At 42.6% G+C, this 19,157-nt stretch overlaps 1 protein-coding gene across 1 annotated transcript in view; it reads right to left on the bottom strand.

Moving 5' to 3' along the window:
• Positions 1–2,269: 2,269 nt before the first annotated feature.
• LANCL2 (LanC like glutathione S-transferase 2) overlaps positions 2,270–19,157 on the bottom strand; it is a 31,189-nt gene continuing 14,301 nt past the window's right edge. Inside the window, exons 4-9 of the mRNA XM_035552484.1 lie at positions 17,650–17,797; positions 16,899–17,045; positions 13,041–13,223; positions 10,811–10,987; positions 7,313–7,385; positions 2,270–5,532 (exon numbers count right to left, since the gene is read on the bottom strand). Of these exons, the coding sequence (XP_035408377.1) occupies positions 5,417–5,532; positions 7,313–7,385; positions 10,811–10,987; positions 13,041–13,223; positions 16,899–17,045; positions 17,650–17,797 (844 nt within the window). The 3' untranslated portion in view covers positions 2,270–5,416. The remainder of the gene's footprint in view (positions 5,533–7,312; positions 7,386–10,810; positions 10,988–13,040; positions 13,224–16,898; positions 17,046–17,649; positions 17,798–19,157) is intronic.

Genomic DNA, 19,157 nt, shown 5'->3' with positions numbered 1-19,157 from the left:
AATCTCCACCCTTCAAGGACTGTCTGTTATTTTTCTGATTTATACCAGCACAAGCAAGTGGCAAAAAAACCACAACCACTCATATATGAGAGCAGTTGTTATGCTGGTCAATGTCCGGAGACAAAATAAGGAATCACTGGTGAAGTGGAGCAGGTGAAATGCAGTGAGTGCTGTACAGACCTAGCTCACTGCTTTAGAGAGTCACTTACTCTTCACTAGCAGAGCAGCAGCTGAGTGGCCACTGAAGCTCCTTGACCTTTGATTATTTGTGTGTACCCATGCATGCATTCTTGTCTCTCCTCTCAACCTCCTCCTTCCTGGTGTGACCGAGCACCTCGTCGCTGATAGAAGAAAGGCAAACTTCACCTACAACACAACGCAGCCGCTTCCTTGTGGCCCAGTAATTAGCAAGCTGACTAATCAGTTGTGCTGCAAATAGGACCTGGTTTGACAAGGATGGCACCAACCCTGCCATTTCTGTTTGGGCTCCCACCAGCCACTGCCTTGCAGCTGTTCCTGCTTCATTATCACGTCAGGAAACGGTAACATGACAAGCTTTTTTGTTGTGTGGGTGGTGTTTTGCTCTTTTCTTTCTTTTAAGCCCTATGACAGTTTACACTGCTGTGAAAACAAACAGCTGGGACTACATTTTTTCCAACAAACTCTCCAGCCTATGTGGTATGCAAAGGAGCAAAGAAGGTATTGCTCTTTCTTCCCTGCTTACATCAAGTAAACAGATGGCTCAGTTTTACATGCGTACACACAAGCAGCCGTGTTTTGGCAGACACCTTGCCAGATAGTGGATTATCTAACAGTTTTGCTTTATCTAGCTAAAACACATCGCTGCTAATTCAATGGGTAAGAGAACTGGCCAGGATCTTTGCCAGCCCTGTGGCTGTGAGAGCCCTTCCCTCTGACACCCTATAGCTGGGGCTGTAGCCGCCTTAGGGGATCCTACAGTTTGTATGTGATGAGAGGCAAGCTACTAGAGACAGCATGCAAGGGAAAAGCCAGCACAAGGCAATTTCTCCAAAGCAACTAGTAGATAATAGTGCTGTTAAAGAGGAGAGGTGCAACTGGCAGCCACTGTCCCAAGCTGCTGGGTGCAGCAAGGTAAAAGGGACAGCTCCAGAGAACGCAGAGAAACAGGCACAAGCAGCCCTCAGCCCCTGCACAGGGAGGCAGCCCCTTGGTTGCACCTCTGTTATTTTGGCTCTGTGTAGCAGGGAAAGTCACAGGGATCGATGTGTTTTTCTACCTCCTGCTGCCTAGCCCTAGCTCATCTAATAGCTTACAGGTGGATTTACAGCTGTGGAGGAGACGCAGTGGCTGAACACAGGTCACTGATGCTCCCTGCATGCAAACTGCGGCTGCTCTGCTGTGCGGGCTGGGCTCCTGCGCCTGTAAATCAACGTGAAACAAATGAAAGCAAATGGATAGAAAGTGAACAATTTTGCCAGGAGAAACAGACTGCTGTGTCAAACCACCCTGACACGATGTGGCTCAGGCAGCACACCACTGCGTAGCTATTACTTGAGGCACAGCAGAAAGGTTTCCTCCCACCTCTCTGTCCTCTCCTACCTTACTCTTATACTGTCTGAAAACAGCACTTTGGTGGTTGAGAACTACTACATGCATGCGTGGAGGGCTTCTCTAATATTCCTAGCTACAACTTCCTCAAGAGGAAGGAAAATAAATTTGTACAGATCAGGCCTCTACCTACAGATCAGAAATAATGCTATTAAATAGAGAACAAAAGAAAAAGCAGTTGCTCTCCATGGCAAGGAGGACTATAAAGTGGCTTTCTGAAACAGAAATACTGTTATACTGCAGTGCACTTGAAGTTTAATTCTGTTAAATCCTAGCTAGAGAAAAACCTCAACCTGTCTTTAAGCTGGAAAGCAGATGTTAGTCAGCTGAACAGAGAGATTTCATGTATGTGTTCTTAAAAACATGCAGTCCTAAGTAAAGCTGTAGCTGCAAACTTCAACGGGACCTATTTCACCAGAGAGCAAAGAAATGTTGCACCCAGGTACTAAGCAATCCAGACTAAAATCACCCATGAGAAATGACAGTGAAGAGGCCTTCAATGGTAGTAAAAAGTGAAGGTTAAAAAAGAGACTTGCCTGTATTCTGGCATTTCCGTTCTATCCTGCAGGACTATGAAATCGGGAGGCAGCTCAGCAGTCCCAACAGGGGAACAACTCTCAACCACCACAGTGCAGGAGGAAAGGAAGGTGTATAACACCAAAAAATAACTGTACACAAATTACCACCACACAACTTGATCTTTACTAATAAAGCCAAAGAACAAAACATCAGCATTTTTCTTCTTTTTCTGCCTAAAGAGCATCTCCATTTTTAACATTACTGCTTTTTGCACCAGATGGACTACTACACATGGACAAAGCAAACCAGGGAATATTAAGACAGTTTCCACATTTTAGTTTGATGTGATTTCTGAAAACAGTGTCTTGGTGAAATGCATTTTTTCACTCATTCACACATTTATTTTTTTTTAAATGGGCCACCTGTGTATCACGAAGCTGTAACAAATAGAGAGGAGGAGCTATGGGGAAAGTCACGTCAGGAAGACAAGGCAGACACAGTCATAAGCTTCCTGATGTGATACATTATTTCCAGTCTTACTTAATTCCAGGATGATTCTGCAGAGAAAGACAGTGCTGGGCCTCACCCCAGCTGAAGGCTGACTGTGGTACAGAAAGAGCTAGCACTGGGGATTTGCTCATTACATCCACTGGTGCACTCAAGCACCTCCAAGATCTGCTCAGTATTAAGCAGTTTTAAGTGTGCATGTACCTATATATACATTTTTTTTAAGCCAGACAGTAAATTTTAATTCTCCTTGGGCTCCAGCTAGCCAAAATTACCTTCTGCAAGTGTCATTCCAAGCCAAGAATGCTTATAACAACTGAGTGAAAAACCCTCCCCACTGACCCCCCAGCTAGGCAGTCAGTAAAACACATGCTTGGGCTCTACCAGGATGGCTGGTGGCTTCTGCATTTGCAGGAGGGTCTTGCAGACATGCCAAAGGGATGCACCCCTCCTTCTTAACCCACCTCACGTGTTCTGCATTTGCAGAGGAGAGGAAGGAAACAGGAGTGCGGATGACGTGGAACAGAGGATCACGGCAGCATTCTACCTCCACGTCTGCTTTTGTTAGGATTTCTGAGACACTAACCTGGGCCAGTTTCCCCCATGGATAGGAGGAAATAGATAACAGGAGGAGCAGTAAGCCACAGGATGAAGAAAGAAATACAGCGTGAGACCTCAGCATACGTGCCACGGCAGAATATCTCATTTGAGCTGGCCTCTGCTGGTATGCTCTGTGCATTACCTCCTGTAACCAATTCCTCCTGTTCCGCACTGATCCCACCACTTTCTGCCTCTCTGCTCAGGTTCATTTCACCACAGCTGCTTGCCGTGCAGCTCCCTTCCTTTCCACTGCCTTTCAGCATTTTCCCTCCTGCTTGGCTGCACAGATGCAGCTGGGTTCAATGCCCCCCACCAACTCTTCTACCCTTTGCCAGAGGGGTAGAGAAATCTCTCCCCTGCTCCATGTTTTGCTTGACAAATCAGCAGAGGAGCTACGCCATGACTTTTACGCTCTCCCAGCACTGGAACTGTTGCTACTGCAACAGCAGAACCAAATCCAGAAAATATTAGCATCCTAATGGCTTTGGCAACAGATACTATGAAGTTCAAGGACATCAACTGCTACCTGTCAGCGTTTTATGTAGGTGCAACAATGCATTTCCAAGCCTGACCGCAAGCATTGGCACTCAGCACGTGTCATGTATGTGGGCCTGAAAGGTCAAAGTCTCAGCCACCTGTCACATCTGCACCTGATGTAAGTACCAATTAAAATAAGCACCTGGAATGACACAACACAGGAGGATCTCGGGGGGGGAGGCGAGAGGGTGCAGAGGGAGAATGACAACAGAGCTTGAGCAAGTGAGAGAGTGCTCTGCTTACTTACCTTTCTCAAATAGCACACATACTTATTACCTGGAAAACATGAACATGCTGTAAGTGTACTTACAGTATGCTCCACTTCTCCTCCCAGACTGATACGAGCACGTGGAGGCAGAACTGAGTACCACCTTGCTGGCAGAGAGAGGACCCACTACTTCACAACTCCATCACAGTGCAGGGGGAAGCAAAGCACTAACAGCACAGTCAAAAACTAAGGGCAAAGGGCATTTTCTGTCTTGCTTTTAAGTTGAAATAACTTCAATTACAGCTTCTAGCAATGGCTTACATATTGCTCATTAATCTTCTGCAGCCTCCACAAGCAGCTGGTATTTATTGCTCCTGTCATATTACATGGGCTAAATGCAATGGGGCCGGGAAAGGAACAGAAAGGCCCAGAACAAATCACTTCCTTGGTTCAGGAACCAGTTACCATCCTGAGTTACCAGCATGAGAAACAGCCCTGACTTCCTCCTTTCCTTGTACCCTACGTGCTGCTGGAGAGAGGTTTATTACAAATCCACGTATATGAGTGGAGAAGCACAATTACACTGTCCTGCTCTTCTCTTGGCAGCAGAGGGAGGTTAGTACGGGTGACTCTGCCTGCAGTTTGTTAAGCTCACGCCATGCAGAGCATCTCCTCCTTATACTATAGGCCTAACACACTAACCAGGCGCAGGCAGCCGCTCTTTCAGGCTTTCAAAAAAAAAAAAAAAACAAACCGAAACAACAACAACAAAAAATCCCTCCCACATCATCAGCAAAAGAAAATTAATTTAGGCCCTCTCCAACCTGACACACTCCTGAAAATCGTGATGGCGTCACACCACTTCACCAAGTAAAGCTGATCTCCACCACCTCAGCTTCTAGGGACCGTGGAGAAAAATGCAGAAAACTATGAACATAAGACGTGTTCTTCATCATTTTAAAGTTACCAGCTCACCAGTGAAGCTGGACTCTGTCTTACAGTGAACTCTCTGGCGTGAAGTGGAGCTCTCTGGCTAGCCACACTGCAGAAAGCAACACTGCTGTTAGGGGTCAGCGACATTGCTGTTATGGATCATGCATGAAGGTACAGGACAGAGCTTCACACAAAGAACAGCTCTCCGCTAACAACAAAAGACTCGAATCAACAGACAACACCAATAAACATGCAGAGCATGTCAAAGACCTGGAGAAGACAAATACAACAAAAGAGAGAAAGTTCAAAATTTGACTTCTCTTGTCCTACATGTGAAGGTGTCACTAACAGAACTTAAATGTGGCTTCTCTCATTCATGCTCTAATGACTTTGCGGTCCCTTCGCAGCAGGGAAAGTGAGAAACGGGGTTTATCCATCCGTCAGCTAGGGTCGAGTTGGTTCAGTATCAGAGGCACTAAACAGTCTTGTCTCTTTTGGCATCAGTTCACTTTTAAAAATCTTTTAGCTGTCCTGTTCCACTTTGTTTTCCCTCCTTTGAGGACCAAGTTCAAACGCTGGAAACCTGGAAGTCTCCGGTACTGCAATATCTGAGAGGAAGTGAATAGCTCCAGCCATTCCTAAAATATAATGAGAAAGAGATTTTTGTGCATCTTGGACATGAAAATAGCATAGTTGACAACAAAGGCAATTGCATCTGTTTGAACTTAGCACCTTGCGAGGTCTTTTTTGAACTGGTGAACTTAGGGCCTCTAGAAAGGGATGTTCACCTGTACTTTGCCTAGGAAATCAAATTTCATTTAAAAAGATTGAGGCAATAACAGAGTTCTCTCTGCTACTGTCTTCTCAGAGGCACAACTTCAATGCTACTTCAATTAAGAAAAAGTAAATCCCAATTTGGACTGTCTCATAATTTCAGCAGCTCTTACTGGTCATTTCACTGGTTAGAAAACAAAGGCAAGATTTATTACTCCTGTGATGTACTGATTCATTTGTTCATTATTCATAAAGAGGGCATCCAGAATCTGCAGCACGAACACCAGCAAAATCTCATAAAACTCACAGGGTGACAAACTATTAGGGTGAGCTACCCTACAGAAAGACAGCATGCAAATAAAAGCTCACTTTTATGATCACACTAAGATCCTACTGTATCAGCAGTTGAACACGTACAAAGAAAGGAACTTTCCTTAAATACAGGCATCTGATAGAAATGATTATGACAATTCTGTAAGAACCACATGCAACTTCCCATGGAATTGTGCATGGATGCATATATGTGCTGAAATGGACAACAATTTCAAGCATGATTCTGGCAAACAAAATTCAGATTTTTTTGTCTTAGATTTGAGGCTTCTAGATCTTTCCCAAAAAAATCACTGACATGAAAAACTAAAATAAAATCTGTGTCAGCATTAAAGCACAAATCACCCTGACTATTGTTGGCATTACTGCAGCTCAACAAATTTCAAAGCTCTTTTACTACTGACTCTGTGTCTGATTTTTTCTTCTACAAATGCATACAAGGGATCTCTTAGGAATAAGAATCTTTGTACTTTTTTTTCTCATAAACATTAACATAGTAACTCTGTATTTGGAATTTTTGTATTTGCATATAACTACTGCTGTCTCGCATTTATACTTTGGGTTGGTTTACCTGTAAAATAATCCTACTTAGTCTGCTGTATTTTCACGTATTTGTGATAGATGGCGCACTATGCTCCTGCTCTCAGAGTAGCAGCACTATTTGAAATCCTACCTGTTCTATGATTCCTTGCTACCGTTTCTCTAAAGCATAAGGATGAGATAGGACATAGAAAGTAAACTACAAATAAAAAATATACAAAGCTGTAAGAAAGGATTTAGGAACACCTTTAAACTTACAGAAAAGTCCGTAAGAACTCTGCATTTCTCTCTTTGTTCGGGTGATCTTGGCTCATGTTATAAAATAGCTTTTTCTTGCTTTAGTATCGGTCCAGTTCCTTCAGGCCAGCAATTGCTCTGAGACCCCCTGCCCATGGCTGCTCCTCTATCCTGTCCCTCTTGAACAACACCCCAACACAGAAGTGTTGCGTGGATTTTCATTTGCTTTAAGCTAAGAGGCATCAGCACAGCAGAATTTTATTTAAGAATTACAGTGCCACTGGCTTTACGCTGCAAACTGCTGAAATGCAACCAGAAGGGAAAGTCTTGACAGGGGAGATAGGGGATGCTTTTCTTTTCTTTCTTTATTTTTTTTTATCCTTTGGAGGAGGGAGGTGCTAGCATTTTTTTGGTTTTCTTTTTGTAATAGTAAAAGGAACTACCAAAGATCTTCAAACTCCCAAGCACGTACCAAAACTGCAAGGTATCCTTTCTAACCTATACAACACAATACCATCTGCAATACCATCATCTTACCTTCAAAGAGAGAATAAGGTCTGTCAGGAATACGACATCCATGTGCACCATATTCCAAACACCATTCAGCAAACTGTGGAAGACATAAAATATTTGCTTATTTATTTTAAGCTGAAGACTTATAAACACAAGCTTAAATATCTGCATTGGAAGGCACTTTGATAGGTATTAGATGTAAAATAGTGTAAGCAGAGAAACAATGCAGGAATCACCATCCAAGATTAATTTGTCTCACTTCAACCGTGACATGGCTGCAATTATTTTTTAGGATATGCATTTCCACAGCAGGAGTTTCAGCTCCACAACAACATAATTAGGTGGTCTGTACTTAACTGTTTTTTTTTGTTGTTTTTTTTTTTTTTTTTAAAACCAACCACACTACACATCAATGAAGAGCGCTGCAAGAACAGCTATGAACAGTTTTAAGGACAGAAATTTTCTAATACTGTAACATTTGTTCCTATCTGTGTTGGCACTTAATTTATCCACCTCCTAAGGACTTGAGAGTTGTTAACTGCGTTTCTGTTTTCTTCCACTTCCATGCACTGATTTAGAGTATTAAATCTCCAGCTGCCATTACTTAGCTTTATCTATTTTCTCTCCTTAAGCCTCACAAAAAATCGTTATATATACAGTTAGACAATTATGGTCGTCAGTATTTTGTTGCAGAGGATGGAATACCTTTTAAAAACAAGTTAACGGTGTCTTTCTTGTGTTTGATCAACACTGCTGCAGTAGCCACACTAGACATACATTACTCACAAACCCCATCTGGCTCAATTTAAGAGCAACAATCCATTTCTCCTTTGTGGCTCCCCAGAGCAGACACGGACGGGGCCCATATGTTCCCCTGGCATTTCTGTGCCTGGAAGCAAACCACTGCTTATCCAAAAACACAGTGCTAAAAGTACAAGATTCCTGCAGAGCAAAGAACCAAGAGAACTCTCCCTGTTTCCCCCGTGATTTTGGCAGCCTGCTACAGAAAACAGCTCATCATACTCACTAGAGGGTGCTCGGGCTCTACAGTTGGAGCTACACGGCATGTGAATGGGCTCCCGGAACCATCAAGCCGTTAAACAGGAAGATAAAGAGTGGTATCTTGCCCCTTCCCAGCTTTCCCTCTTCCCCCACTCCCTCTGTTATCTTTAAGGAATGGATTTCATCACTTGGGACGTGAGTGTGTGTCCCCATGTGAGAATGTCTTGAGGAAACCCAGCAATAAACTCACAAACATTGTGGTCCACGGTTATTGAGAAATGAAGTATTTTGGGGCCCCCTATAGCTCTTCAAACCAAACTTTAATTCTCCATATAGTCTTCTCTTTTACGCGAGGACAGAACATGTCTGTGGCACGTTTCTAAAAGTTTTAAACTACAATCAATTCTTTCAACATCCACATCTTATTGCATAATAGCCTTTATTATTATTATTATTGCCAGCCTGGGAACTCCAACAGAAATTACAAAAATGCATCCCCAGGCTACTAAGCGAAAGCACAATCATTGTTTATAAATCCTTAGCTTCAGTAAACCTTACAGATCCAATAAACCACATTAATGTCCTTGTTAAACCAAGGAAAAAGAAATCTCTTCTAGTACAAAGACATCTGCCATTATTTGCCACATAGGCTGAACAAGCTTGCCATCAAGAAACAGCCTTTGAGACCTCAGAAGGTGTGTCTTGAAACGAGGAAAAAAAAAACCAAAGAACACATCAAACCACCCCTTCTCCTCCTTTCTCCAAAAAATAAGGGGCTTGGATGCTCTCTGGAGCTCAGGGTGCCACCAGCACCCCTCTATTCTCCCAGGCAGGCTAGCTAGAAGCTCAGCCTCCTGGGAGCCCATTTGATAATGCTGGACAGAAGCTGTGCAGACAGAGTGAGGAGTGTAAACCAGTGGCCCCCGTGAGCAACTGTCTTTCAAACCCTTTCAGTTAGTTTCTCTAACACTATGTCAGCTCCTGAGAGGTAACCAGGGACTTCTTCCTATAGGCCTTGTGTTTTTGGTGTGAGCAAACACCCCTGGGAGGGGAGCCATCTAGCCGCCTCCATTGCCTTTAGGTACCAATATAGCTGCATGGTTGTTTCCCTGCATGCTCTGTCTCAGAAAGAAAGGATTTCAAGAATGCCAAAGATAAACAAACTCCTTTGCCCATTTCAAGATTTCCCCTGCAAGAGCTTAAGGGGCCTGACCGAACACTGCAGATGCTAAAATGCAGAATGGCCACAAATATGCTGCCAGACCCAACTGCGCTGGGCACTTCCATCAAATAGTCTTTGGCTCACTGCCACGTGTTCCTTCTCAAAGGAATTTCAGGTATCTAACTGAGTGTCCTCCTTCTTTGGCTCTGATCTGGGTATGCTTGCTTTCCTTTAGCTTTGTACAGAGCTACAAGGTTCCCCCAGGCAAGAAATGCAGTGTGAGCAGGAATTGCTAATGCTGCACAGAGCCCCAGGAAATGTACAAAAGTGGAAGATGACAGGGAGAGCCTAACTGTTGTGCTGAAAGCAACGCGTGCTTGGTAGCGTGGCTCACACGTCAGCAGAGGATGAGTCCACGCGTAACAAAGTCACACATTTGCCACGGCACTATTAGGGGTTTATCGCATTCTCTAGGACGCATGTATGCATACAGGTGTCCTCATGGATTGATGCACATGTAAACATAAGGTGACAGGAACAGCCACTTCTTAAAGCTCTGCTGATGATGGACAGGCTTACAGTAGAGGTGAATGCAATAGCTTTACATGTGGCTCATCTGAAAGCATCTTGAAAGCAACTCATCAAATTTCCCACTGCTCGACCTTTAAATAGACCTCAGTTAAGTAGCTATGTATGCAGCATGAAACCCAGTATCGGTGAATTAAGTAGAAAACAAAGCAAAACCAAAAACCAGGAAACAGAGGCAGAGAAAGCCTTCTCTTTTGTCAATTGCTAGCATAGTGAAAGCTGATAGCAGAACCTGGATGCTCCCAGTGGAAAAATTATGACTACATCTTTCTCTGCAATTCATATTAATGAAAAAAACCTAAGTGAGCAATTTAATAACTGCAATTCAGAGCTCTAAAAGCCCCAAACAGACACTAGTCTGAAAACAAATAATTACAAAAGGCTACTAACAGTATCGCTGGAGGAGCTGAGGCTGACAGTGGGTCTCTCAATGGAATAATTAGCACCACATAACATTCATCTCTTGTTGTTCAGGCAGGCTGATTTTCCGACTCTATTTACAGCACAGCAAAGTGCGTTTGTGTGTTTTTTCAACCATTCTTTGTATTAACATGCGAGTGCCCACATACACAGCTGAAGTCATCTAGTCAAAGGTGTGAGTTAAGGGGAGCATGTGATGGTGTGCTCTTGTCCCCCCAAGACAGCTCCACACCTAGCACTCAACAGCTTAGCCTGATCACTCTAATTACTCTACTGCACTGGCACGAAATGGAAGTACATGAAACACGTGAAAGGGAAGAGTGATTTTGCTGGGATGCTGCAGAGCTCACCTTGCAAGCTCGGTAGAGGTACTTTTTGTCCTGAGTTAGGTTATAGAGAGACAAGAAGGAGTAGCCATTGCCAGCAGTACCATGGCAGATCCCGTAGCCTTTTCTCAGTAAACCTCTCTGCCAGATGACGTCGCTACACTCCATAGCATCTTTCAAGTATTTATCCTCTTTAAAAGTCTGCAGAACAAAAACAGAGAATAAACATATAAATTGAGGTATTAATGATTACAAAAGGATTGTGGACCTGGAAGATGTTTTGCTATGGAGGTGGAGTTTTTCAAATATAGTTTATTTTGGATTTTAAGACTCCATCCATCATAGACTTGCCTTTCTAAGTTGTTTCTCCTTTCTCTTTGTGGAAAAAGAAAGAACTTAAGTTTTTGTTTCTGAAATTAGTAAAAACAAAAAACCCTCAAGTTCAAGGTCGTCGGTTCCACAGCCCGTAATCTATTTGAAGGGTACATGACCCTTTTTTGCTTCTCCCCTCTATTTCCCAGCCACTACATAATTTGATTTGAAATACAGAAAAGTAATTCTTGCCTCCAAAAAATGTAACAGAACACTAGCCATCAAATCTGGTCCTAAAGGGCCAGTTCCTGATCTTTCTGATTAATTCCTGCTGGTTACTCACTGTCTCCCTTCAATTCCATGTTGAAAAATGCACGAGTCTCTCTTTGCATAGACAGGGCTCTTTCCTCTATCCCAAGAACAAGTAGGAACAATCCATTACCTTGACTAGTATTTGTATTGGAAATACTCAAGAGGTACTAGCCAGCTGGACAAAGGACCAATTTTACAAAATGAATGCAACTGAAGTGCATTTTAGATGCACAGAGTCCATCGAGGCAGCAGAAAAAAAAAAAGTGAACAGCACCACTGACTTCTGCTTTTGTAAGACTACTCTGTGCTCCCCTTTGCTTAGGTCACACTACAGATCAACAAGACAAAGAAAGTAATTGATGCACTACTATAGACATAGTCCTTTGGAGATGGCCTCCTCTTCACAGATGTGACTGAATAAAGTAACAGAAACAATTAACATGCAGGAGTCTTAAATCCACAAGCTTGATAAAGACAGTCCCTCTCTCTGAACATGGTTTGCCAGCTACTCAGTTGTAAAGCTTCAAACGAAGGCCTGGAAACAGCATTTGATTTCCAGGACAAACGTTGCTGTCTGCTATCACAAGTCCCTGTGCTTGGTGTGAAAACACAGGCAGCAAAACCTGCTCCAATTTTTCTTGTAGCTTTTTCAAAAAGCAGATTAAGGAGAAAAAGAAAAGTGTCATATGCCCCATCACCTTAAACATAAAAAGAGGACAGAAAGGAGACTGCTAAGCAGAACTTGGTTCTCTCCCTCTTATCTCTTGGAAAAGATTTTCTGCTGGGGAAAGCATCTCACTGGGAAAGAAGTGAAAAAAAGGACTGTAGTATTAAGTCAGACTCCTACCACAGTCCCAAGAAAAAGCAATTGCGATTGTTGCTGCATTCAGCAGCACTTTAAGAGATTTATAGTTCACTTTTCAGGTAGCAGCACAAGTAATTATTCCATAAACCAAACCTGTTTTTCATCAGCCCACCCTGAGGCCGACCAGGGAATCTGCCAAGGAGGGCTGTCAAGAGAAGGAATTAATTTGCATAAATGTAATTACATGGCACGCTTTCAAATGTTATGCAAATCAAAAGTGCACAACTCCAGAGAGATAGCAAACCTATTTAAGGATGGAGGGGAGCAAACAGTAGGCTCACGGTAGCTCAGAGGTTATATTTATGACCTGTAAGGGGCCTGCGATCTTTGTTCCGACATTAGGTTCTCCAGTACTGTATCTTAATAATGGAGTAATTTACGGAAGACATTCTTTAGCAAGACACACAAACCTACATTTTTTAAAACCAACATAATTCTTAGAGCACCTTGGATAAAGTTTCAAAGAATTTAGGTCAATGTTCTCAGAACCAGGACTCTGATATCAAGTCGTTTAAATACATGGCCCTTTTCCAAGAAAACCAGAAGTCTAGTAACTACTAACACCCTGAGAAGCAATTTCACCCACTTATAACTTCTTTACAAACTTCCTTATGCACGTATTTTGAGATGTTTAGATGCCTAGCCTAGGGTTCTTGTTTGAAAGCCTAGATCTAGAAAGACTTAAAATGCAAGCCTTACAATCTAACAGGCCTGCATATAGGTGTCTGTAAAAATACAGGTCTGTATAAACACGGAATGATTCACCTTATAAGCTTGCATGAGCATGTGGATGACTCCAGGGGCACCGTGGCACCAGTGAACCAATCTGTCGGTCTCGTTGCTCAGTGATGATGGGTAGTTCCCAGATCGGAATTTTTTATGACGTACATAGTCAATGCTCGGCTTCACCAGCTCTGTCAGGGTCTCCTGATCCACGTTTGCAATTGGCTGAAGACAATACAGAAAGAAGAAACAAAACCACGAGAGTAGTAACAAATCATGTATCAACACTTAATTATGTGCCCTATTTTCAAGTACCCTACATATGTGCTCTATATCCAAAATACTTGAAATCACTTCACACAGATTTAATTAATGTCTGCTCGCAATACCATTATGAAGAGTGTGTTACAGCAACTGTAGAGACAAAGAAACTGGGGCACCAAGTTGCTACCCGTCTTACTTGAGGTGACACAGAAAGACTATGGAAGAACTGAGAACAGAATGCAGACCCCAAGACTCCCAGGCCTCCACCTATACCTTCATATAGAGAAAGCACTTCAGGAGAAAGACAGTTTTATAAATTAGTTGCTTATAATACATTCTTAAAACACACTTGGTTAAACGTTTTAAAAATAACTAATGTAGACAAACCTGTCCTATTTCCCAATAAATGAAGAAGAGTGTATGTAGTGGCATACCTAGCAAAGTTTTATAAAGTTTTCCATCGTAAACAAAACTCCCTGAAGCTATGGACTATAAATCAGCATTTCTAATGTCAAAAGCAACAGCTACTTCACAAAGTAACTAAATGTCTTTGTTCTACACACTTATGCTTAGATTGCTCTTCTCAGGTTTTCTTTTCCGTTTCTTCTATTTAGCTTATGTCCTTTCCAAGAGGCAAATACATCCATCAAACTGTGCACTCCCTGCAATTAAAAGTTTTGAATCTGTGTATCTGTTGGGTTCTTAGTTGATATTCCTTCCTCTACCAGCCTATTTCACAGTATTTTCATAACAAAGCTCTCTATTTTTACACAGCCTACATGATTTATGGAATTCCAGCACACCGTGGGAACAACTGCAGAAATTGGAGACTACAGAAACTAATAACTGAGCTTTTTTTTTTTTTTTTTTTATAACTTTGCTAATTATACTGTTTCCTACCAGCTCCAGCACATTTGCATTCAATGGGTAAACATGCTGCTACCATTCACAGTCCTACAGCTAAATGAAGGAGTATTTTCGATAGCTGCATTTTTAGTAACCTGAAACAACCAAAAGCCTCTACTTTACCTCAGCTTGGAAATCTCTGCTGAGCTCCTACCCACCAGGTCCCTAGAGCAAACTCCACCTCTGCACTCTTCTGAGTGGAGCAGTCACCTTCATGCTGCTAACTGGACGTAGATCTGAATATAGATCAGCTTTTCATGAAGAACATCTTGATCAGCCCTTACACAGACACTGACCTTCGTGGTATGAAAGGTCCCTGTTTCAGGATTCTCATTTCACATGGGAAACCTGCAGCAGAAGGCAAAGACAGGCACCAGCAATAACTGCTATTCAGTTTTGAGCTGTGCAAGGCAAGCACAGCCCAGGGCTTAACTGAGCTTGTGCCCATCCTTGGGAGGTAAATCCAAGAAGAGCAGAGATCTTTACACACCTTCCTTCTCTACTTGTGCTTCCATGAAGATCTGAGCACAAGTGAGTTCTTTCTCCTAAACTGCTGGGGTTTTCAGCACTGAACTGTCAACAGCAAAAAAGTAACCTAGTGGTATGTGTCCTGACTATCTGGCCAAGAGCAACAATAGACAGACATTTTTGTCTCGGAGTTAGTGAAAGAGGCTAGGGCTAGAGACTCCCTTGCTAGCATATCAGAATATTCCCCTCTGCATCCTGGAGGAGTAATTTAACACTGCTGAGCTCTTGTTCTTCCAGCATTCTTCTGTAAGCAGATTCTGCAATACGTGTTCCCTCATAAAGGTGTTAAACCGAAATGATCAGTGGCCTTCATATCTCCGGTGCTATGTTGGACGCCTTCTTTGTTATTAAACAACCACCCAACAAACCATCTCGTGAATCCTTTGCTGAAAATACAGAGTAATGGTGTAGGAGGGGTGGGGGGAAGGATGGACTCCAATGTGCCATCTTCTGCAGCAGATGACTCAACTCTGAATGACTCACTATGTTTAATGTACAGTGAAAAGACAGTAATCTAATGCTGCATAAACAATGGCTTTGTGGTAATTCTGAAAAGCAGCAATTATATGTAAAGGAAAAGATATTTACGATTTTACCATGTAGACAGAGTAGCTTCTGCTTAAACCAAAAAGCATTGCACAACTATTTCTGGTATCAACCTCAAACAGCAAATGAAGGATGGAGCATTTAAAGAGACTTCTTCAAAGGAACAGATGTTTCTCAGAAAATCTAGTGAAGAAAAAAGGAAACCAGGGAAGACGAGGTAATTGGAAGGGTATGGACCACCCTGTCAAAGGCATCAGGAAGTGAAGATAAGGACACAATAAATTAAAGCATCCCGAGGCCCCAGTCAGATGGTCACTGCAGAAAACAGCTGTAGTGAAGTTAAGACATGGACCCCAGGCAGCAGAGCAGCAGCTACTTCCACAGCAGTCAGCTGCTTTAGCCTGAGCTACTGGTGGAAGTGGTGTGAGCTAATCTGAAACAGATGGGAAAAAGTCACGGCATCTTTTGCAAATGAGGAATGGCTGAGCAGTGGCAACAGCTAATACCATCTTAGTCACTTTTGCAATGAACATTTGCACACACCTCTAGGCTGTGAGGAGAGGATGTACATTCTTTCCACTTGCCTGAAGGAAAGTCATTTCTGCATGGGCTGGTAAGAAAATTACCATTTACAAAGGTACACAGACTGGCGGCACCTTTCAAAACCAGAAAAAGGTATGATACAGAATCTGCAGCTCTATGACCATCTTCTGTAATGAAATATAAGGCTCTATTTTCAGATTGTACGGCATTAGAAAACATATACAGGTCTGTTTTGAAAAACATCAGTCTTATTTGAGAATCTCAGAGCAGGGAGGGAATGGATTTAAGTGTTGGAAAGAGGAGGTATACAAAAGAGAAGAATCTCAGGACATCAGAAAGAGGAGAGCAGGTGTCATAAACACAATCAGGAACATTAGATTTTTGGGCAGAGGGGGGGAAGAAGGAAGAATATAAAAATAATAAAAGCATACTGAAGATGAATGTGTGATTAAGAACAGATTTTCCAGAAGCTTCAAAATAGTGAGGGGAAAAAAAAAGTCACAGGGGAAGAGATGAAGGACATGGTAGGCAGAAGGATAGGAGGCATCAGTGATGCACTCATTGAAAAACAGCAAAAAAATTGAAGATAAGAGTAATGGGTGGTGAGTAAATGAATATTTAGCTAGTCTAACTGTAGGCATCAGATTACTTCTGATGAGTATCAAGATGAGGATGAGGGAAGACACCTGACTTTCTTGAGGATAGGAAACTTTAGCTTCTAGACCACTGGGGCTCTGAAATGCAACTCACTCATATTCACAAACAGATGGTATAAAATACTCTGGGTCAAAGATGTACATCTTCATCATGCAAGCAGAACACCCTGCTGACAGACCGGAGTAAGCTGCAGAGAACTGAGCCCTCAGCTGGAGGCCTGGCAGCAACATTAGAGGAGCTTGTGCTGAGCACAAGGATACGTGAGCCATAGTTTTCCTCTGCTACTGGGGCCTTTGCTAGCATCTCTGTGCAGTTCTGTGCTGCAGTCTGACCCCAACTGCAAGACTCTGACCTACCACAACCTTGCACTGCATGTGCATGAAAGCTGAAGGGATCTTCTGATGGAAAACAAGACATCTCCAGAATTTCAACCCAGCCCACAGAAGACACTCTTACCTGCATAAGCATGTAGTAGATCCCAGCCACCCCATGGGCCGCTCCGACATATTGCTTCCTGTGCCATTGATACAAGAGAGGACAACGCTCTGTTTTACGCTCCTCCTTCGAGAAGTTCTTCCCTGACTCGATAATGGCATCTATTACCTAAGAAGGAAAACACACTCCTTCCATCTCACTTGCTTTGATTCAGAGAGTTTTGCTCTGTTGTGATTAAAATCACACAACAAACAACGATATGACTATGATATTCAATTCCTTTTGATATGGGTACTGAGGTAGAAAGGGAGTTTCTCCTGAATGACCGAATCACCTTTATTTAATAAAGAAGAGAAATTGAATATTAGATATTTCTTATCACTCTTTTCCAGGCCTACTTTCTCTGGTTCTGGTATCTGCAGAACAATCATGCACCTTCCCCACACTAAATTCTCTTCTTTTCACTTAAAACACTTTCACACTTCTTTGTTAAGTTTTTCCATAACAATTTCTCACTCTCATGTGCTCCACCACTTCCACGTTAGATCCATTTCCATGGCCAACTGTGGACCCACCTGCACTAGCCTCTGTTTCAGTCCCTGCTGGGCAACAGGGAAAGGGGTAACAGAGTAGAAGGAGGGATGAGACTGAGCCTGCAGATGTAGGTTCCTCTCCTCTGCAGCCTCCCCCTCTTAATCCCTTGAATTATGTAAAGGTGTAATTCCAGTTCAACTGCACCAATGCTGTGACACTGGAGAGAGAAGTGTCCTACCTCTTTGATAACAGACTGTGGGACAGTGTCTGGACCAATTTCAGTATTCAGGTATAGCAAGGCATATAGGTATCCTGCTCTGCCATAAAGCAGCTCATCTGGAAGCTCAGCATCTGCACTTACGACTGTCCTTTGGAGCTGCAACAACCTGCACCAGACAAAAATGGTAGAAGAGACAGAGCATTTTCTATAGAGACTGTACTAGACTATGCACTACATAAGCCACCAAACCCAAAGCAGTAAGAGTGCCGAAGCCCCGTAACTTCCCTTCTGTCATCCCCAGCTCAGCTGGCTGCCAGCTCTACACATAGAAGCAGTGTATGCATGCTGACCCTGACAGACAGGCAACTTGGAGCAGTGAGTGAGTATAGTGCAAATACCTGGGTTGTGTGCAGACAGAAACAGATGTATATGGGCAAGGGGAGTTTGGATAAGGCTGGAGAGCTACTCCAATAAAAAAGGAGCACTGCTTGGAAAAGAAACCACGAACACCAACGTGGAGGTGCTATCTGACAACCAATCTGCATTAAAGCAGAAAGATTCACAGATACCAATTACATCACTTCTGACCTCTGAATTAATCAAAAGTGCCACTTAAACTATAAAAGTAGCTACAAGTTAATGGGAAGAATGATGAAAGCTTCCTGCAGCCTGGTATTTCACCTGAACAAGGACCATTAATTTGGGATGTTTAAGAGGGGGAAAAACACTCAGCATTCCCCTCTTTAGACACATATTGTTCCACATGCTTAAAAGCTAAATTTAGAAAGGGCACTGCTATTATGCAGAAGTGTTTTGCTTGCCTTTAGTAGTGGGAAAAAAAAAACACACGGGCTGGCCACTGCAACTCTCATTTGTTCCAAACAGACTCCCCGCTATTACTCCACCAGTCTACATTAGAATTGAGGAGGAGCAGAGAAATTGTTTTCCTGCCCATTCCCTGGACCTGTCTCTTCCTGTCTTTTCTGATGAAACTGGAAATTAGATGAAACCACAGAGATGGCCAGATTTTAAATTTGGGGAGGGAGGAAGACAATCTGGATTAAGAGCAAATTCAATTCCCGGATCCCCCCAAGAGCTATTACTTGACAGAAATGTTAGCATTAGCGTCATGCTGGAGCAAAACCACTGACTCCAATGTCCTGTTTAGACCATCACTACTTAATATAAGGGAAAGAGAGCTTTGTATTATCACTCCTTTTTTGGAACTACTCTTTGGACTCGGAATTAAATTGTCCTTTAAAATGTCCTCTGTTAAGTTTTATTATTCAAATTTTATTATTCAAATCATCCTACAACCAGACAGCTACAAAGTAAAAAGTTAGAAATGCAATCATATATTATACTGATATCTATAATGTACCCCTCAGATCATGTTCTGAATGCATTCGTAAACAACAACAAAAAAAGGAAGAATAAAAGGGAGCAAATAATCAAACTAACCTCCGTTTTCAGTCCTCCTCCTGGAAATGACTTTCCAAGAAGAGGTGATTCTAGAAGATTTATTG

This window comes from Cygnus atratus, chromosome 2, assembly GCF_013377495.2.
Source record: "Cygnus atratus isolate AKBS03 ecotype Queensland, Australia chromosome 2, CAtr_DNAZoo_HiC_assembly, whole genome shotgun sequence".
Taxonomy (NCBI): Eukaryota; Metazoa; Chordata; class Aves; order Anseriformes; family Anatidae; genus Cygnus; species Cygnus atratus.
The sequence above is the reverse complement of the archived record's forward strand: the minus strand, read 5'-3'. Positions and strand labels throughout refer to the sequence as shown.